The sequence below is a fragment of the Lepisma saccharinum genome, chromosome 18 (genome assembly GCF_977018435.1).
Source record: "Lepisma saccharinum chromosome 18, izLepSacc3.1, whole genome shotgun sequence".
NCBI lineage: Eukaryota > Metazoa > Arthropoda > Insecta > Zygentoma > Lepismatidae > Lepisma > Lepisma saccharinum.
The window spans coordinates 53,492,276-53,515,063 of NC_139246.1; the positions used below are offsets into that span (position 1 = coordinate 53,492,276).

At 39.1% G+C, this 22,788-nt stretch overlaps 1 protein-coding gene across 1 annotated transcript; it reads left to right on the forward strand.

Moving 5' to 3' along the window:
* Positions 1–8,113: 8,113 nt before the first annotated feature.
* LOC146002572 (larval cuticle protein A2B-like) lies at positions 8,114–21,920 on the forward strand. Its single transcript, XM_083140513.1, has 3 exons — positions 8,114–8,211; positions 16,294–16,389; positions 21,111–21,920. Exons 1-3 carry the CDS (start codon positions 8,197–8,199, stop codon positions 21,546–21,548), a joined length of 549 nt encoding a protein of 182 aa, XP_082996639.1. The 5' UTR covers positions 8,114–8,196; the 3' UTR covers positions 21,549–21,920.
* Positions 21,921–22,788: the final 868 nt, after the last annotated feature.

Sequence of the window (22,788 nt, forward strand, 5' to 3'; positions counted from 1 at the left end):
TGATTCTGATATCAAAATGCGTATGTACATTATTCTATAAATTATTTATTTAAAGTGACTTAAATCATCTTTTTTCAAAAAAAGTACCTGATTTTAATCTTGATTTAAGATGAAGATGAAATTGATGGTAAGGCGCAAAAGCACAAGGACAGCACGCAACACAGGCCACACCATACGCTAGAGCCTCCCAAGTGTGCAAAATGCAGTCCAGGGTGTGATACGTAGAAGGGATGTTAACATTTGGTTGACCTCACGAACGGTAGCCCTTTCAACCTCCAACGATGAAGAAATTAGGAATGAAATATGTTGCAACGGTCCTTTCAGTTCCCTCCTACAGAACTAACCCTTTTCTCCCACTCCACCTTGTGAATTGCGTCTTGCTTAGCTTGAACAAAAGTCCAGATTTCATGTTTTAAAGGTTTTGTCGCTTTATCATATATAACAGATTTTATAATTGCTATAGGGACTTCAATCTCCTAGATGAGTATTAGTCAGGAAGCTTCTTCTCCTAAACTGTGAAATCTTTATTGCATTTCGATCTTGGAGAGGCACTTGCTCTCGCATTGGCTGCTGAAAATAGTTCAAATCACTAAGAGTATAATTTCGATCAATCATTCAGTGAAACAATATGAATGGATGTGGTGGTGGACAATTTGCTCGATAATCTCAATCCAAGGAACTGCACATGCAATTTTTCAAATCTTGACGGCAGAAAAGTCAACAAACGGGGACACTGGTGCTGATTCTGCCCAGGGGCAGTGTGTGAATTAACATACGGGAATGTCGGGAATTCCACCCCCCAAAAAAATTATCCCCGGCAGAAGAAATTATTTTCATCCCTGCTAGGGATTTTTTATTACCCTCAAAGAAAATGAGATTTAAACCATATCGTATACCATTTCTTAACTACTTAACAAACACAATTGCAAAGTCATTCGTGTCCATTACGGTCCAGTCATCAAAGATTTCCCTGGAGGCTTGTGGATTAAAGGGCACCATTCTGAAACTGACCAATGTCAGCGAGCCGAGACAAAAGATAGGTCATCGCATTCCAGCATACTTTTTCCACTTAAATTTTCATGACGTAGTGCTGATATTTTACGTGTATTAAAGTGTTCACAAGAAACTCGTAGATAGGTTAGATGGACGTTAAGTTTGAACTTGGAAATATAAATTTGGCCAAGTTATGATAGTTCGATAGCTCTTTTTGTGTATGTATGAGTTCGGTTTTCTTAGATTGTAAACATACGAGGGCTGCTGGAAAAGTTTCTGCAATCAATATAAAAAAAGACGTGCATACGCTCGAACCAATTTTGAAAGCATTTTCTCCACTCTGAAGCTGATACCTCATAAACCGCTGTTCAGAATGCGTCAACAGCTGATTCAGGCGACACAAATCGCTCACCACGCATCTTATTTTTCATGTGTGGGAACAAAAAGAAGTCATTAGGTGATAAATCAGGTGAGTAAGGACAGTGAGTCATTAATTCGATATTTTTACTGGATAAAAAATCAACAGTTTGGTGTGCTGAATGGCAACTGGCGTTGTCGTGGTGAAGAATAATGCGACGATTTGGGTTTGTTTTACGCATTTCATTGATGATGGCAAACAAATTGTTATACACCACTCAGCATTTACAGTCCTTCGATCTTCTAAAGTTATTGTTGCCACATGTCCGATATAACCGAAGAAACAAGCAATCATTTTCTTGGTAGCACTCCTAGAAGGAACAACTTTTGTTGGTTTCGGCTCACTTTGAAACACCCAAACAGTGGAGTGCTGTTTAGTTTCGGGTTCGTATGAATAGATCCAAGTTTTGTCCCCTGTCACGATGTAGTACACCATATTTGACTTGCCTCGGTTGAATTTTTTGAGCATTTCTATACATTAATTTACACGAGCCTGTTTTGAGCTTCGTTCAAGTTGTGTGGGATCCAACAGCTTGAAAGTTTCCGTATGTTCAGATGACCATGCAAAATCAATCGTATGTATTGCTTTCATGCCAATGTTCAAGGATGTCTGAATCTCACGGTATGGCACATGCCGATCTCTCTCAATCATTTTACGCACAGCATCAACATTACTGGCAACAGCAAAACGTTGATGGACGACCTTCACAAAATTCATCACTGAGAAATGTGCGGCTACGCTGGAATTCGGAAAACCAATTGTACACAGTCCTATTGGATGGTGCTTCATCCCAAAAAGCAAAATGAAGTCGCTCGATGCATTGTTTCGGTGTTAAACTACATTTGAAATCATAAGAAATCATTACCCGAAAGTGTTCACGACAAATTTCCATTTCTCACACGAAACTACTTCTTCAAACTGCTGTGAAAAATAAACGAATAGACTTAAACAAACGATCAAAGATAATTTAAACATAAAAAGGTATTATATTCTTCCGAGTTTTATAATAGCGGAACACTAGCGCCACTGTTGGTGGTAGTTTGCAGAAACTTTTTCATCAACCCTCGTACTAAGTTTTTCTAAATTAAATGTAAAAGGTAAAGGTAACCCTGTACACGAGCGCAGATACCATGAAGCGATATGGGATGATGTAGTGGTATAAAGCTCCACATATCTATTCTTGATTTCTGTTATAGTTAGGATGATATGATCAGCATCACGTCCGACCGCATTTACCCCACAGGGTTGCCTACATGTACCCATTTACGAGGCTGGGTGGACCTCAGAGCAGCGCAAAAACAGGAAAATGACTGGAAAGATTCCTGATCCAGATTACCAGTCCCTGGATTCGAACCAGGGTCTTGCATAAGATTTTCTGACCTAGGCTAGAACCAATGTTCCAGGGTACCTAGAATGGGAAGGCAATATTTGATTTTACTAACTGGTAACATATACAAATATGCATACCAGAAAAACTACCCCCGAAATGAAATCAGAAATACGCCACTGAGTGGGCACCCCCCACTCCAGTGTGACTTTTCTCCTGAGAATTCCGCATCTGTATGGAATTCGGAAACCTCCAAGGTGCAGGTTCGAGTCATCGTATCTTCTCTTTTTCCCATATTTTCTAATCTGTTAGCCCATTTTGCAAGAAATTCCACCCACCATCGTTTGGAAATTGGGGAGCTACAAACGAGTAGCGTAACCCGGTCATAGAAACCTATAACTACGACTGGGGTTCGTCGTGCCAACCACACATCAGACCATAACTGGTTGGTTGATCTCCCACCTCTGGCAGGCAGTCGGTAGGTAGGCCCTATCCCTCACGGCCTGTTACGCCACTGGTTATTGTTATTATTATCTATCATTATGCAAAACAAGAGATTCAAAATTAAATTTGAAAGTTTTTCTTATATCTCTATGCTGTGCTACCTTTTATATTCAACTGCCATGCTTACTTCTAGCCAAAGCATGCCGAGGTGGCACCATTAAAAATTAACGGTTTTCCCGCTTTTCAAATAAACAGGCAGACCGTTAAATTTTAACAGTGTACTGACAGTCTGTATAGGCGAATTCATGTGACGTCAGGATGTGCACAGCCGCCATGTTTGCGGCCAATTTTATTTGTCTTCTACAAGGAAATATCCACCACATAGCGTCCGTTACATCTGCACCAACTGCACGTTTGTGTTAAATCATGGATGCCTGTGTTCGTATTTCCCGCACGCCCGCTAGAATTCACTATTCTTACAAGAACTGGCCTCAAACATGGCTCCTCGAAGCCAGAACGCAACAGTTCGTGACGTAGATAAAACACACCTGTATTGAAGTTAAGTATTTGCACACAGTAAAAGCAAAGTTTTGATATCGTTTATAAATTCTCCAGGAACAAGAGTTTCATAAATATCAAATACACAAAATGCAGATAAACGTGTATGAGTTCTTCTCTCCGGTTTCACCATTGACGGTGTTAATAGCTGCAGCTATGTGCCCGTTTGTCTGACAATGGGAATATAATACTTACAACAATATATTTATAGTGCTCTACAGGGAAAAAATAAAATTAGAAGTTTATTCTGTGTCTAGTGAGTTAATATTTTTTTAAAAAAAGTTTTAATTATCTTGCTTTGTCTACTGAAGAAACTTCAAATGCTGCAAAGATAAAATTTTGTGTAACGAAATAAAAAATGCTTGAAATATTATTATATAAATATTCCTCCTTACTAGTTAGTTAAACTGTCTACCACAAATAAACCTGGATGTATTCTAATCTTCTGAGTAAAGCTATGTACAGGGTGAGTCATAAGCAGTGATGTGCCGTAGACTATAAGTTTACGTCTACATGCGTTGTCTACACGTAATCTACGCGTAGATTACATTGGGTTGTAGTTCACATAGACTACGTAGACAATCTAAAGTGCTTTAAAATTAATTTTCAAGGGTTTCATGAAAGGAAAGTGACATTTTCAACTATATTGGTTCCTAACGAAATAAAAAGAATACTATTTACAACAAATTTCTCGTCTCTTCTATTATCAACTATGGAAGAAGATAAATAGTATGCAAAAAACAACAACAGATGGCAGTCGTGAGGCAAAAGTGGTCTTTTCCCCATAAAACACTAGAATATTTCGTATGTTAGGTTTTTTCCTAGATGAGAAATTGTTCGAATTTGGAAGAAAAAGTATGAAAATTTCTTCTCACACATCAGCAACTGATACGCAGTATAATTTTCTTCTCATTCCACGGCGCCCTTTGCTAAGTTATCACCTTTTTCCATGTTGTTTACATAGATTACGTAATCTAAGTGTATAAAATAGTCTACGTGTAGAATGTAGACTATCGTTGTTTACGCGTAGATGCACATCACTTGGTCATAAGTCCCTGACCACGCCTTATAAAATGAAGGAAAGTGTAGATTGCAGCAATTGGACATGGTACGTAGTAATATGTTAGACTTAGGGGGAAACCTTTTGGTGCATGTCATGACAACGTTCGCCATCTTGGTAAACGTCATCTTGGACCCAACTTCATTTCTTTAAATGGGAAGAGGGGCATATGGAGTATGGTTTTGGGCTAGAATTTCACCAGGAATTCAGTGGTGAAGTCAGATTTATGAAAAGTTTAATGATAAGGAAGTTATGGGCATATGAAATTGATAATTACGTATCATTTGCAGGTGCTGAACCATGCCATTGACCAAGATCGAACGAGTCTAGATCATAAAGATGTGTGGGTGGGTGGGGGGAGGGGAGCAGAAGTGCCCGTGCTGTAGCTCGAGATTTCAACGAACGGAATCCAGTGTCGCAGTCCAGGACAGGCCACAATCTGGTAGGCCCAGAATGCCACTGGTGAAGGAACAGCATCGTTTGCCAAGTCTTCTTAGCGCAGCAAACGTAGAATGTCTGTGCAATGTGGTGTCAGCCAGAGTTCCATTTGCAGGGTGTTAAAGATGGTTAAGTGACACCCGTACAAGCTGCACGTGCAGCACCATTTCTCCGAGGACGACCCAGATAGGAGAATGCAGTTTTGCGAATTGGCTGTGGAGAAAATTCGCCAGGACCCACACTTTGCACTGCGTATTCTGCATTCTTATGAAGCAAATTTTATGCGAATGGGAAAGTGAATAAACAGAACAAGCGATATAGGTCCTCCGAGAACCCGTTGTGGAGAGATCCGAGCAATATGGTTGGTGTTGGGAAGGTTATGGTGTTGGTCGGGATCTGAGGGACACGTATCATTGGCCCATTCTTCATTCATGACAATTTAAATGCAGAGGGCTACTTGCAGTTGTTACAAGAACACATTTTACCGTCAGTTTTGACGGAGGATGGCAGCTTCCCCTCATATTTTCAGCAGCATGAGGCACCAACTCATTATGGGTACAGGTTCGTCACTATCTGGACCTCCAGTTCCCTGGTCGATGGATTGGTCAACGTGGGTCAGCGAAATGGCCTCCCCGATCACCAGATCTGCCAACACTAGATTTTTACCCGTGGGGTCATGTGAAGTCAATCGTGTAGGCCGAAATGATTCGGGATGTGGGTCACTTGGAGCAACGGATACTGGATGCCTGTGCACATGTCTACAGAGCATGGGAGAACCGTCTCAACATGTGCATAGCACAAGAAGGACAGCATATTGAACACATTGTGTAACTTTCATTGTGTAACTTCCATATGCCCATAACTTCTTTATCATTAAAGTTTTCATAAATCTGACTATACCATTGAATTGTTGGTGAAATTCTAGCCCAAAACCATACCCCCACATGAAGTGTAAAGTTATTAATTTTCGATATATTTGTTATTTATTTTTTAAATCAAATTTCGGTTTATTATAATGCTATCTCCGTTTAGACAAAAGTTACAATAACATTCATACAGAATGCAATCCTCTTAAAATAGGCTTATATTACGTTGTTAATCCAGAAATATATAAGACGGACACTTTAAACATATATATGCAACTCTGTTCACGGAATAAGGGTGATTCCAAATATAGAAGTAGCTACTATGTATCCTGAGATACAAATTAAATTATTCTATAGTTTATTAATTGTGCAGCAAAAGGAATTTCGTGAATATCAAGTACAGAAAATACAGATAATTCTATTTAAATTTCAGCGCCATCTATGAGTAATTCTGTCTGCTTTCATGAGGGACAGTGTTAGACAAAACGTATCAAATCCAACTTTAAATTTATTTTACAAAACATTATCCAAATCAACACAATGTGGGAGCAGAAGGGGAGAGACATTGTTAGGGGTAATCTTATTTAAAATACCACAAAATAAAAAAAAATACATAATTGGGCTAGAAAAAAGCATTTAATTATCTATTTTTATCTAGTTTGTTGGGGCAATAATGGTAAAGGGGCGGAACAGTTAATCTCCGGGAACTGCATCTCATATCCTCCTCTACCTCTGTCACTGCCAGCAATTGAAATTAAATTCCAAGAATAAGTTTAAATATCCGTGTTTAAAAAATCTTTCTGTTGGTTTAGAACTAAAAAGCAAGCAAATAAATAGTACCTGTAGCAAAAATTATATCATAAAAAGGTAAAATTAATACTTTAATAAAAAAGCCACTATTTATAAATATTTGTAATTATCTCGCTTAGCATTACATTCCTTACTTTTACTTGTCGAAACGAGCAAGCTGAATACTGTCTGTAAGCTGTAAGCAAAACCACCTTTAAAAATAGCAAGTTTCCCAGTTGATGAATTGACACCATTGTGTAACAATATATCTGCAAAGTAAATTAATATGTAAACTATTGTCTAGATACACACACATACAAACATTCATATATAACTTAGATGTCTGCAGACATATAGAGAAGATTCACTTACACAACTCATCCCGAATATCCTTAATAGCTCCCACCTAAACACTTCCGAACCGTTGCATCGGTCACCCTGCACCTGACGATAAGGTGTACTGCAATTGGCCTGCAAGGTCTCCGGACCTAAGCAATTTGTTCACCTGGATGACATTTGAACATTAATTCAAGTCCAGCCATATGTAATTAATTAAGCATGAACTACCCTGCACTTTGACCACTGAATGTATGGCAGTGGCGTGCCCAACGGGGGGTGGGGTTAGTGTGGGTCATACTCCACCCTTTGGCCTAGTTTTCCTAAAAAAAAAGAACGTTAAAGGCAGGAAAAGATGGCAAAATTAGAGCTGACTACTAAAAAAAGTATACTTAACCGCTCCCCTCCCAATAACACCCCACAAATTTTAACCTCCCCAAAAATTATCCACAAATACTTCATTTATTGGTATTTTGGTGCTCTGTTTACCATTACATTTCCACCATCCCCAATTCTCCCTACGCCCCTCCTAATCGCAAAAGCTAAACAAACTCTCCGCTGACCTTGTCATTAAACGAAGTTAAAGTTGTACCTCCAAGCAGGAAAACCCTGGTAATCACTTCGCGGGGATACCAACACTGACGCTGCACTGCTACACAAGAGACAGGAAGTAGTGAGTGGGTGGTTAGGAAAATACTTCAACAGGAGGAGGGGGGACAATGAAAAAAAGCACGGGAGTTTTGGAAAGTGAAAGTTTCCATGTGACTCTGCTTCATCTTAAGGAAACGCCCTTTCAACAACGAGGGGGTGGAGGAGGGGGGGCACAAATCTCTTTGCTTTATGCTGCTATGAGAATGGTGTCAGTATCGCAACATGGGAACATAACCTTGAGCGGGCCTTTGTATAAAAGCCTAAAGTCTTTAATTGAGACACCATTTCTTAACTAGCTAACGGATTTGCAATCAGCATGGCGCAGCTCCAGGTACGATTAGGATTATTTTACCAAAAAGAAATTTGTGTCCTGTTTCAGTCGTGTTTTGGGATCTTCGGTTCGATACCGGGCGTCGTGATGTGAAGTGTAGTATTCTGTGATTTCTTCTCTTGTGAAGACGTGATGAGATTGCAGTGTGTTTGGTTGGTACATGATTTTTTTAAACTTCAGTGCCTCCTTATACGCCAACAGTTACCAATTTCTTTGAAACTTGAGTTGTTATTTGTGTATGGAGTTTTCGGTACTGATCACCACAAATCTAAAAGTACCTATTATGTGTCTGTTCAATGTATTCATGTAGAAAAATATCTTCCTTGTGTATGAACCGTGTTTTAGGAATGTTTAGTTAGCATGGGTTTAAAGTACTTCACACTGAAATACATACATGAATTTCGCACAAATGTGGGTTTGGCTGGATATTACAAAGTAGGCGTCGTGAACACTTCAGATCAATAACTCTTACTTTACATTATTGTAAGAGCAACCAACATACTGGCAATAGTTTTCTAGCTCAAATGCAGCAAGGTACTAGCCTTTTGGATATACAGCTTATAAAGGTTCAGCCTAAAAGTTCTAAATTTATGGCAAATAGCTTAACCACCAAACATTGGGAGGCTTGACACCTCTGATCCCGTTGGCCCAACAATGCACTTAGCCACTCACTACATTTAAAAGTGTATTGCATTTTAAACTTAAACTTCTGTGAGTTCAGTTCATTAAGCTCCATAAATATAATCTAGGCAGAGTTTTAAAATATCAAATCAAGTATATCGTACACCACATTGGAAATTTCGAGTTTCTCTCTTCCATCTTGAAATTCTGCAAAAGTGTACACTAATGCTAATCTACATTAATACTTCGTCATGTCTACTTACTATAAATTTTCAGTTCAGAACCTGTAAATTTATGACAGTCGCAGTGTTAACAAAATTGAGATATGGCAAATAGAGTCAGCCGTTCCTCGTAAAGCACTCGCTTTATTGTAATATTGCTTTTGTTAACTTGTCCTCAGATTATTGTTTCAAGAACTCGTAAAATGGTCACAAGTGGATATCTATGTATAATTACTTAGGACATTTTGAATGCATTTGTATTTCACATCTACACAGTAGTGTACATTTCTTTCGAAATTACATCGAAAGATAAAATATTAATATGATAGATTTGTATATTACTAAAACACAACATTACTAAAGAAGAGATACTAATAATAGAGCACCAAACGATTAACATTCTTGCCATAGGTTCTACGTTTGATCACTTGTGTTGAACAGACTGTGATCAAACTGGTGCTTAATACCAGTAAGGATAGTTCAGTAGGTACTTTAAAAGTTCGTGACTGAAGTTCGAATTCGAATTTTGCAGGATTTCATTCCTAAATTCGATATACGAAACCCGAATCCTCAATCCGATATCTGAAACTCGGATGGAGGATTCAGTATTCAAACCGCGATTCATTTAGATTCTATATCTAAATCAGTCATCTTCTTCCTATATTTCATATCCTTAACATTTAACAGACTCAAGTTCAATACATTATCGGTTCCTCATAGCACACTACGTTTTAAACTAAATTCCAAAACATTTGAACACATAATAATAATAATAATACAGTACATAAATTGAATGTTTTGAACATTTTTGAACATTCTTAAGACTTTTTAAAGATGTTTAAAAACTCGATACAAGCAGGCGCGTCGCCTGATAATGTTCGCACGAGCACATGAACACTCATGTATATGTCTTAAATTACGTGCATATTAAATGCACACACACATACGTATATTTATTCGAAAAATACTATGTTTGATGTACGAGTATATACACACAATTTACTCTGACACGACTTCTTTCACGTTGATAACTCCTCTACATAGTTGGAAACACTGACTCCCACGGTGTTCCACGGAGGGCGTTGAACACAATTGCTGTGCGTGTTGCATAGAGCTGACAGCTAAGGTGCTGTTGGCCACTATACCCCGAAGATGTTCACTTCGCTGTGCGAACTCTGATGCAAGCGGAAAAACTTCTTACATTCGGCACCAGAGTGCATCATATTCAAGGCATGTCTAGGGGAACTCGAAAATGTCTGTGCTACATAGTTGCAAACTTTAGCAAAAATTCGCTACACCTGGCGGATTTTAAGGGTGAGAGGGACAATTTTCCCTAGGTCCTTCTTGTATTACTTCAAATATAGCGTGAATTTGGGTGAAAATTGTTGAAAATAAATAGAACTGTTATTCTCACTTTTTCAATTAAGATGAAGCTACAAGGGAGAGGAGTAAATCTCCATTCAGTACAGATACATTATTGTGAACACTCGTATGCGAACCGCAAACGACGCCACTGGATACAAGCTGAAGACTTCGTTCTGGACTAATTTGAAATTTAATTGAACCGAATCTTGAATGGAGAAGTATTAATTTTGTAATATTAAATTGGCGATCAAAGATAGAAGATAAAACTATTGAATTTAATATCTGAAGCATCCTTGTCACTAAAATCTTCATATGCAGGATTAAGTATGGTTGGTAAAACGCCCCTTGAAAAAGTTATGGAATAACAAGAAAGAGGGATAAATAAGAGGCTGAATATAGACGTGACTATTCTTTTCCTCCAGTGTATTTATTTTTTATCTGAATGTCGAGTTCTGGCTGATCTCAGAAACGATATTATTGGAATTATTAGCATCCGATATCCGAATCTAAACCCTCTTTGTAGATACAGTCTATACCGCACTGTATCGGAGGACAAATTATCGAAACCGTACGCTTGATGTATACATACGTACATACAGTGGCGAGGATTGGTTTCCAAAACTGCGTGGGTAAGTTGCCAAAATGGGGGGAGGGGGGCAAAGAGAGTTTACTTTCCCTTGGTATATTTGGTTTAGCATAGTGCGGGGGAAAAAGTGGAACCGCAACATTTATTTATCTGGGAAACTATGAAATTTGAGATATATATATATATATGTAGTGTTCGAAGTGAAACTTTTTACGTTGGGGACCGGTGAAATTTGCTCCAGCCTCGTAAAGTGGCTGGAGTAGCCTCCTCATCCCCCTACACTTTGAGCACGTGTACAACTTTGTTATAGGTATCTCTGGAACAGGCGATCGATAACCCGAGACGGTAAACACGTGAGAGGAAATGGGATTGGGTGGAGGGGAGGAAAGCGACTGCAGTTACCAGCCTTCCCAGCAGGGTGTACTGCTTCGCTCTGCCCACTCGATTTTCCCCCTTCTCTGCCGCTATGCGCGGCCTTGCTCCAGAGATAGTTGGGACAGGGTATTATGTGCGTGATATCTTTAAAGTGAAAAGTAACAAGCAGCTTTGCAAATGTTTCATCAGTGAGGGTTCCGGAAGAGATATGGTCTCTCACGAACCATGTCCTTTATATTAACCTAAGCACAGCTGCAACGTGCTGTGGCGTGTGGATTTTAATGTGGCCACATATATCTTATCTCTAAATTTGCTTGCTACTCAGGTTGATTTTACACTTGATAGTGCAACATATACATTCCTTTCTTACATTTTCGATACAACCTTAGGTTTAACATTTCAGAGAATGGCAATTCATTATCCTACATGCCGTTCATTCAACTCGTGGAAATTCACAGCGTTAAATACCGAATGGGAATGACGACCCAAGTACCGCTTAGGTTTACAGCCGCTTTCACATTAAAAATTGAATACTGCAATACGTCTGGGAGAAAAGAAAACAGAGGCGATTGCAGAAAATGTATTCAATATTTTCAGGCACCATAAATTATTTTCAAATTTGAAACACAACTTGGATAATTAATAAATTGAATTCAAAAGTCATTTCATTTTCATGAAAATGTTTTACAAGAAACTCGAGAAGTTGGTTTCGTATGCAGCAGAGTAAGAAGTTAGGCAAACTTGTTCCTACATATTGCCGCGAAGGGAAATGGGTTGTGGAGATAGAACATCAAAATATTCACAATCTCTGCCATGTGAGGAGCAGATGTTGATTGATTTATTTTATTTTATTTCGTATTGCTGCCACTTTTTCCAATCGCGAAGATGAGGATGAGTAATGATATGATGAAACTGATTAAGGGCCACTCACAAAGAACACCCATGCCCAGGCCGGGATTCGAACCCTCAACCCCTGGCGTCGTAGGCCGCTGTGATAACCATTCTGCCACGGAGGGCGGTTTTGGAGCAGATGTGATCAGCAGCGTCTTCTGGTCGCAATACATCTGCAGGGTTAGCCCTGGTAGCCATTTATTACAGGTTGGGTATACTCGTGAACCGTTCAACGCAGAGAAAAAAAAAAACCTTTCCACAATTCATTTCTCAGTTTCTTCATTTCAATAATTCACTTCCCTCTTCTAATTTTGAACAGGATCATGTCTTATCTAGGATTTGAATCTTAGACCGTATACGTCGCAGCTTGTCTTTGCTAACCAGTCGGTCACGGAGGACAGCAGGTGGAATTGGATGACAAATTCTCATTGGCAGTAGATTCTTGTACAATGCATTATTGAAGCATTACGCTTAAGCTGCAAATTCAACTCTTCTATTATTTTCAAGAATGGTAAGAAATACGATTTGGATCAAACCTAGGGTGTTCGGGACAAAGCAGTTGAGTAAGAAACTGTGATCTTCTCTTCCTTTCATCAATTAAATACAATATTATAGGATTAATTTATATTGGGCATGCGCAATGATTCTTAAAAATACAGAAATGCGAACGTGACTTTAGCCACTGCAATAATAATAAATAAACTTTTCAGATATCGTTTGACTATCAATTCAGTGGATGATCTGCTTATGATCAAATGAATTGCCAGATCCTAACCTCGAGAAAGTATTACCACTATGGTGGTGGGATGTGTCTAGTTGTTGGCTTCCATTATAGCTCTTTTCCAGTCTTACGGCGGGCGCTCTATATGCTGGTAAGGGAAGTGGGGAGCTGGGAAGCGACCAATACAGCGCGATTAGAAACGTGGCAGCCTGTAGAACGAGGTCCACGTAGTACTTCTTCCCGCGACGTCGTAACTCTCGCTGTTGTCTGGTTGGTCTGGTGCGTATTCCCCGCTCCCGACTTCCCTTTCCAGCATATAGAGAGTCCGCCGTAACAGTAGAACATACCTTTAGTAGTTGTGTGGTTCCACAGTTTGGTACGAAACAATACTCCACTATAAGCCTTGATATATACTTTCTTTTTAGTGCTGAATGTTTTAACTTAGAAGCCTGAGCAATATTGTATATTCCTGATTAAATATTTTTCTTTTTAATCAAATAATATTTGTAATAAACTGTAAATGTTCTTAACTTATTATTAATCACTACAAAAGTAAAAATTCTTTCATAATAAATGATTGGGTAAGAACATTTTCTGTCTGGCAACAACGTTTTCAAATTCGGCGACTAGCATTACGCGACAAATGGCGCCTAGTCAAAATTCAGTTTCGGACACTGTTATACATGCATACATAAGAATTCGTAGCACACCACCACACCACAAAATTAAACATACTTGGCATAGAAATGTTAAATTCCGGTGAAATCGGGCACGCTGTTACTGAGATGAGGGCGATACTATCCAGCAAATCATAAACCTTTTTTTGAGAATGATGCGAGAATGCGATACGCCAGGCGGTTCCACAAAAGCGTGCGAACGGAACACACGACTCTTGCCGCCGTCATATAAAAATATCTCAGGCATCATCTGGTTCGTGGAATTGTGCTGAACGCTGCGAAAGCAACTTCCTTCTCCGGGTCCCATGAGAACGGAACCTTTCTCGGGGTGGAAAAAGATTGCACACCTTCAAGGGACCACAATCGCAATGCAGGAAGCGAAATTCTGACGATTGTTCCACCCACAAACAACACGGAGGAAGTGCAGATATGCAACATGCCCCACTGAACTTTGACAAAGGTTATGCAAACACATTCATTCAACAATATTCAGGGTGCAATGCACATTGATGTTGATGTTTTATCCATTTTTTTGTTTTCCATCGCTATTCTACTTGGATTATTCCTCACCGCTTCTTCAAGTATTTCATGCAGTTCTTTGTTTCACAGATGTCATATTTTTACGAATGTAAACGGTATATAAATAGGAACATCATCATCACCTTGAAATGCCTCCTGCCTTAATTTATAAACAATCATTTGTGCTACTGAGCATATAAATTATGTAAGATTGTAATTACAGTGATGGCCCGTATATGAAAACCTCAAGTAGCTTCATATTTAAGATTTTCTAGCTATGAAATCATAAAGTTAACGTAATCAATTAAATAAACAACAAAATTTAATTTTATAGGAGGGATAATTGTGATTGCATTTACTAATTAGTACAATTGCACAAGTGATATTTATCGTGCAAGTCTTTGGAATAATTTAGATTGCAATAACTACCGTGAAGTATCTGAAACTCCGTGTTAAATAGCCATTTGGCCTCATTCTATTGCTTACTACACCTATTCAGGGATCTTGGATTCAAATACCGAGTAAGTCGTGATCATTCTATTGCATTTGTTCCCCTCATCTATTGTAAGCAATCCAACGGACGTAAACAAATATGCTTTATGCCGTTTCAAACTTCCCCTTTTTTAATTTATTCTATTTCATTTTGTATTCTCCCTTTAAAATACTTCTCAAACACTTCTAAAATAATTTCCTTCTCATGTCTTACATTTTATTTTATTTTCTTTAATTCCCTCTACATATTATGCGAACTTGACGTTTAAATAGTATGATCGTTGAGGTTCTCGAGGTTTTCAAACTGTACTGCGTACTGCTTTTATAATTGAATATCGCATGATTTCTGTAATGGTGAAAGATTCATTGGACTCGTACAGATAATTACAAAAACAGAAGATCAATTTAAATCATTCACTGGAAATTTATTAAACCCGTACATTTGTTTTCATATTCTCGTGTCATCTTCATTGACACATATTTATTCTATTGTAGGCTATCACACAGACTGCTGTTACTATAAGTAACTTATGTGCCCTCTATGAACCGTACATAACAGTAAATATTCCATCATTTATTAGAACTTTAAATCCGTTCTACCATGACCGGGTCCTGTGATTATAGAATGAAATCAGCTATTCTGTTTCAATTCTGTTAATATGAACTTACCACAGTTCACAAAATTTCCACATTTTCAGGCGAAAGGTGCTAACTTTGTAGTGGTGCGGCTAGACTTTCTGGTGTGGTGGGTCACTTGTTGGCTGTCAAAGATTTAGGCGGGCCATATTTTCAAAGTAAAATGTTATATTCATCGTTATCCATACACTTTTAGTTTATTTTTTTCATGAGATTTGTCAATTACATTTGGCCGGAAGACCAGTCTGATTTTGAATGAGCCTTCGACCAACCTGGCCTTGCCTGATCTTTTAGCTTTGGTGGGAAATGTTGCTTAGTTTTTGGCGTCGCTTCTTGCATGTCATAATTACGCCTTGTACAGGCACGGACACTTCTGGGCCGTAAAAATTCCATTGAAATTCAATGGAGTTGTTACAATCCAGAAGTTCCAATAACTCTAACCGTTAGAGTTCTAACAACCGCATTGCAATCCAGTGGTAAATGCAATGTCTTTGAGTTGGCACAACGAAAAGCTTTCCAACAGGACATTCGTAGCTTTTGGATATATCTTGAAATTGCCTGCAATAAAGTATAAACATAATTTAGAAGCACTAATTCTTGTGAACTTGGATTCCTTTTCTGAAAACAATAAAAAAAGTGGACATTCATTATGAAAGAAAAATGGTTGAATAACTAAATCAAGAACGACAGTCATGCAATATGTGTACAAGGAATTACATCAGAAACTTATCGCTGTCACATTGCTTATGTTTGACAGTTTATGTGAATATACTTTTGAAAACTGGAGTTTAATGCACACGAAACGTCTAGAATGGTTACAGCCAGTCATAAAAATAACATGTTGACATGCATTAAAACAAGTACATTTATCTGAATGGTGATTGTTGTTTGCAATGTTTTTAATTTATTTTAAGGGTGTACAATCAACATAATTCAGCACATCATATTAATATTCACTTTTTGTTTTTTCTGTTACAGGGAATATTGTTTGCTGTTTTAGCAAGTATCGCTCTCGCAAGGGCAGGATATGCTCCTGTTGTAGCCCATCATGCACCAGTGGCTGTCGACTACTATGTAAGTATCCATCAGGACATTATGTAAACGGTACAATATACCAATCGAGAGATAGTCAGATGTTGCTTTGAAATAATCAGTGGGGTTAATTTACTAGTAAAAGTATACAAGGTCACGCATGAGCAAATCTGCCATTTAGCACAACAGTTCAGTTAGAAACATTTATGAACTATTTAAAATAGCTAATAAATAAATTCTGACTGACGAATACTTATTTCACATTGCTGCGTTTAGTGTTAGAAAGCATGTTTCCACAAAATTGATTTAATTAAAGAACATATTATACATTTATTTTTCATATTATAATTTGGGTTTGATCTTAAAAATCACAGTAATAAAGCATGTTGCTATGTTTATAAACAATTTTTTAATTTATTTTTTTAAATATTATAGTTTGTTTTAAGTTAAATCTATGCACAGTCCTTAGAGCCGCAGTGGTATAGTAGGTAAGGGCTCTGGAGCTTACGCAGCCTCAAATCAAAGGGGGCAAGCCTGGAAGGTAAAGACGGCCGAAGCGTGGTGCTGATCACATCAGAAACTTTACCTTCACCTTATACACAGATAGCCTAATCGGGAATGGATCTGCGGTTTATAGTGCTTTCAGAACCACCCTGTTCTTCTGCCGTGTATCTATCCTGGTACCCCCTGATCACAAGGCGACAACGCTACCACTCTAAAGAAGGATATTTCGATCTCAATATTTTACATTCTACGTACCTAAAAGATAAATTACTGCATTCTAATAAAGGGGTCCCGCGTTCAATACCCGGTGGAGGCACATGGCACAATGGTTCGGATTCCACTCTAAACTGTAGGTCCAGTCCCGATTAGCCTTTCTGTGCATGAAACTGACTTAAAACAGCAAATCAATTAATCAATCAATCAGATTACTGCATTTACAGTCAAAAGAATAGAAGGGCTGGAATTTTTAATTTTTATTTATTTATGAATTTCGATATGTTATATCCTCCTATTTTATTCTAATTATTAAACATAACAAGATGAATGGAAAAATTGGTTAAAGTAGCAGGAGACATGTGCATTTCTTCAATATGGCTCTGACATGAACGTCCGAGAGAAAACACAGCATTTCGATACAAGAAGCTCCTGAACACCAGTGCAAGGCCAAAATCTGAAAATTTAAATAACCCAGAGAAACGGGGAACTGAATTTAATAATTGCGTTTTGTATTAAGGACATCCTACAATTAGGGACAAGTGCGCTCAAACGGGGACTTTTATGAAGTACGCAATAAAGAACAACCTCCGTAGAAACTGAACCGAACAAGACAAAATGTAGGGAACGGTAACACGTTCACTCCGTGTCCCCCGGCATCCAGTTTTCCATTGTCCCTTATTTACATTACGTGACAACTGGATGTCACGAGGGCCCGGGGTAGTTGGCATTCAAATTCACGTCTTGAGCTACTTCTGTCGGAGATTCCCGCAGCTATTCGTGTGCGGCCATTCTGTGGGAAGGGCGGGTATGATGGAATAGGCCCCCCAGTGGTCTGAAATAACCATATTTAAAATAATACCGCGTAATTAAATGCGCTGTCCTCTTTGATCAAGTACACAGGGAGATAAGTAATAACGAACCACACAGTTTGATTAATATCTAAGAAACTAAAAGTTAAAATATACAAAACAGTAATTTTGCCTGTAGTATTATATGGATGTGAAACTTGGTCCCTTACATTGAAAGAGGAAGAACATAAATTGAGAGTATTTGAAAATAAGATCCTTAGGATAATCTTTGGACCTAAAAGGGATGAGGAGACAGGTGAGTGGAGAAGGTTACATAATTTAGAACTACATAATTTGTATTCATGTCCAGATATTATTAGAATAATTAAATCAAGAAGACTTAGGTGGGCAGGCCATGTGGCACGAATGGGAGAGGAAAGAGGAGTTTACAGGATTCTTGTTGGGAAACCTGATGGTAAGAGACCTGTAAGAAGGCCAAGACGAAGATAGAGGGACAACGTTGAGATGGACCTAAGGGAAATCGGTAGGGATGGAAAAGAGTATATAGATCTTGCTCAAGATAGGGACAGATGGAAGGCCTGTGTTGCTGCAGCCATGAACCTTCGGGTTTAAGAAGGCTAGAGAGTTAGTTAGTTACAGTTTGATAAAAGCAATACAGTAATAATTTTTTTAAAGTTGTTTTAAGTTCAACATATACATGTTTATTTGAATGTACAGTAAAACTTCGTTAATCCGGAGTAATGGGAGGGGAGGTTAAGTTGGCCGGTTTAACGAAAGTCCGGATTAACTCAAATAACCTAAAAGAACAGTAGTAAGTGCATTAAAACTCCGTTTATAGCAACAAAACACGTTCATTATGGTGTATTTAAAGGGCATAGGCCTTAATACACTATACAGTACAGTACAAAGTCTGCGGGAAACCGAATTTCATCAGTGCTTGACTGCCTTTTCTTTGGGAAGTTCTCTTGTTGACTTCTAGCCACATTTAAAACCTTGCATTCTGCTTTCTTTGCCTTTGGCCTGTCCGGATTAAGCGAAGTCCGGCTTATCGGGGTTCGGATTAACGAGGTTTTACTGTATTTTGTGTGCTGCCTTTGGTAACCACAAAGTTCCATACCGAAACTCGAAACTTCGAAACTTACGCGTATACTCTGTCCCGGATATCTCTGGAGGAAGCGAACGAGAGCAAGCCTCTGCGATTGTAGTGACGCGAAACGGCTCCACCAATGAACACTTGAGAGGAAACGGGATTGCGTGGAGGGGGAAATACGACTACAGTACAACCTTCGCTGTGGCGTGTACGGCTTCGCTCTTCCCACTCAATCTCCCCCTTATTTGCCTCTATGCGCGGGCTTGCTCAGGAGATAACCGGGACAAAGTGTAGAGGGTGAAATAGTGAGTTGACTACAGACTATATCATTTACTCTTGCACGAAATGTCCTCTGGGAGATTATATCAGTACGAAGCCGTGCCATAGAAAAAGTATAAAGTTATTTTCTTACTTCACCCACTTTTGGATAATCGCATGAGAAAGATGAGTAGTGAAGGGACACTTACAAAGGAACACTCCTGTCCAGGTAGGACTTGAACCTACAACTTTCCGAGATGAGATCCAGTGGCCAACACTCCATGTGCTCAGTGGGAGTGAGCGCTCTTCCTATCTAGGGGATGAGTAGTTAACCGGTCATGAACATTTTTTGTCAAAATAGCGTGAAAAGAAGCATAGTGTCATGCATACAGGCATACACACAGAAAATACTTTCATGCTCGAAATATGTCGGTGTTTTGTAGCTAAAACTACCCACTCCCGCAACCACAGGGAAGAGCAGGGGGGGCATTGCCCCGAACCTTGCAAGGAAATCAATTCTGGGGGGCAAGGGGGGCAAACATTGACGGCCAAGGGCCGATTTCAAATTTTATGTAAATAAAAACACATTTTGTAAAATTTTTCTTGCTCTCTTCGTTCGCAATCCCTCCTCTACTTACTCTTATCAAATTCTGAGCCGTTGCTAGGGGACGCCGAACGATGTAAATGAAAAAAAAGTTGTAAAAGAGAGATTGACATGGCGACCCGTGAAATTATTTGCGGCTAGTGGCGGAACCACAGGGCGGGCAGGGGGTATTGCCTCAACAACATTGGACGGAAGCCAATTCTAGGCTTGTTTGTGTGCTTGACTTCAATTATTAGTTAATTTGAAATTGAACGTATTGAAAAATACGAGAAAAATGCCAGTAATGATAATAATAATAATATTTATGATGATGATGATGATCCATTATTATTATTATTATTGGTATGTTTATCCTCCTGGTACTTTCCCACCCCCTTCCCAGGCAAAAATTCGTGGTTGCGCCTTTTAAGCTACCGGTGTTCGAAGGAGTATGTTCACCACTGATGAAATCGTAAGTCGACAACTCATGGAGCTCACCCACCTAGGTGGCGTTATTAAATTCTTAAATGAAGGCAGTGGCGGGGATTGCGCTCCAAAACTGGGGGGCAATGTGCCAAAACTTTGAGGGGGGCAACGACGGTTTACTTTCCATTGGTAGATAAGGTTTAGCATAGTGCGAGATGAAAAGTGGTAAAAGGTGTATTGGGGGTACAACTTCGATCCTTATCGCCGCCACTTAAAGAAGGTGTATGTATACTAGTATTTTATACATATTAAGGTACCGAAAAGTGTACAACACATAGTAATCAACCTTTAATGATATGTGTGAAGCAGTCTTACTTGTTATCTTACTCTGGGAATACTATTTATTAATAAGCTAGAAGCTGTTATGTGAATCGAGGTAGTTAATTTCACATATACACCTAATATATTACTAAACCACTAGTTATGCATGATTATATCTAGAAGTTGGTTCTATTGGTATCTACTCCTGTGATATAATTACGCTAGCTGTATGTTATGCACCATATTCATAACACTACCCGTAATATTTATTGGAAATATGCTATCAAGTGGATTTTCCGCTAGGAATTGTGGGTCGAATTTTGTCCTGATGATGTTCTTTTCTAGTAAAGTTGATTTCTTAAACAGGATTTCTCTTAGAGGATGGGGAATGCAGATTCCGATTGAGATCGCGAGATCGTGTTGGCCAGCGATCTTTGCAAATACTAGCTTTTTCTGAAGACCACAGCAAAATAGGGGAACAACGATCTATTAATACCAGCGTGCAGAAAAATATTGGGAATTGTATTTACTGATGCTTATTTCCATTGCATTGCAGGCATACCCTCGCTACGCTTTCAACTACGGCGTCAACGATTACGTCACGGGCGATGTCAAACAGCAGAGCGAGCAGAGGGACGGCGACGTGGTCAAGGGACAGTACAGCCTTGTGGAGCCCGACGGCAGCATTAGGACAGTCCACTACACAGCCGACGGCATCAACGGCTTCAACGCAGTCGTCCACAAAACGGGACCAACGGTGCACGCGGTGAAGGCACCCATCGCAGTCGCACCCGCACCAGTTTACAAGGCATACTCTGCACCCATAGCCTACGCCACCGCACCAGTGGCTAAGGTTGCACAGGTGGCTCCCGTAGCCTTTGGCTTGGCGAAACACATAGGTTACGCAGCGCCAGTGGTGGCGGCAGGCTATGGAGGATATGGCGGGTACGGAGGCTATGCTGGCCTCGGCTACGCAGGGCTGGGCTACCATTAGAACTATAAGCTGACAATAGCCATCAGAAACAGGAAAGTGCGTTACGAAAATAAATCCATTAAGCGCACAGGCAAACATCTCTGTATAATTTCATCTTTAATTTCACGTGTACCAAATTTTTTTTACGAGTAAATATATAGTATTTATTTGCTACATGTTTTGTTGTCTTCTCCGTCATCGGCTAGGATGTAGCATAAACTCAATGTTATATCCATTCTTTGTGCAATAGAGAAATGTGAAACATTATTTATGATATCATTATTGCCATTTTTCATGTATTGACATGTATAGTATTAGTGCAAACATGTACATCTGCTTACTATTTTTTCCACTGTATTAATTTGCCATTTGTGATAATAAAACATTTTTCAATATTATTGCTATTATTTAAAAATATTTGATGTTACAGATGACACGAGGTCACGTGCTAAACCAATATTATTCTGACAACGTCCCTCTTACTAAAGTTCACATGTTTTATAAGTCAGAATATTATAAATCTGTAATCAAGGGGTCCCGGGTTCGATACCCGGTGGAGACACATAGTGGTTCGGATCTCACTTTAAGCTGTAGCTCCAGTCCCTATTAGCCTTACAGTGCATAAAGTGGACTTTCTACTGGTCCCTAAATTCTATAAAACCAGCAAGATGCCACCTGCAGATAGAATACAAAGAAAAATGAATCAACTTCTCATCACCTTCTATAATATCATGAATAGCAATACGAACAATAGAAACATTACATGAGAAAAAAGACAAACCTAAGACACAACTAGTTTGTTAAATAACTGTTCTGCACGTACAGTACAGTACACTATGTAGCTACTCTTCAATACGTACTGTTTCTTCAAAGAAGCTGTTCAAAATGTCGACCGCCACGATCACGGCAAACTGTACAGTGAAGGTGCATAGACTGTCGCACACGCTGTAGAATCCCAGGAGTTGACGCACATCTTCAGCGGCTACGATAATCCTAGCAACCAGATCCATGGGAGTGTCGACTAGAGTCTCGTACACTAAGCTCTTCACATGACCCCAAAAGAAGAAGTCCATCGGTATCATATCTGGTGATCGAGCTGGCCATGGAACAGAACCACCAAGACCAATTTATCTTTGACCAAACTGTGTATCAAGGTGTTCTGTAACAGAGACTGCAAACTGTGGTGCCGGCGCCCTGTTATGTTGAAACCACATGCGCAAATTCCGTGTAACAATACACAAAGGTATAAGTGTTTGAACAA

Bases quoted from the DNA above. Each gene is read 5' to 3' on its own strand.
- LOC146002572 (XM_083140513.1), top strand. The intron at 16,390-21,110 runs GTAAGTATCCAT...ATTGCATTGCAG, and splicing joins CAGTGGCTGTCGACTACTAT to GCATACCCTCGCTACGCTTT.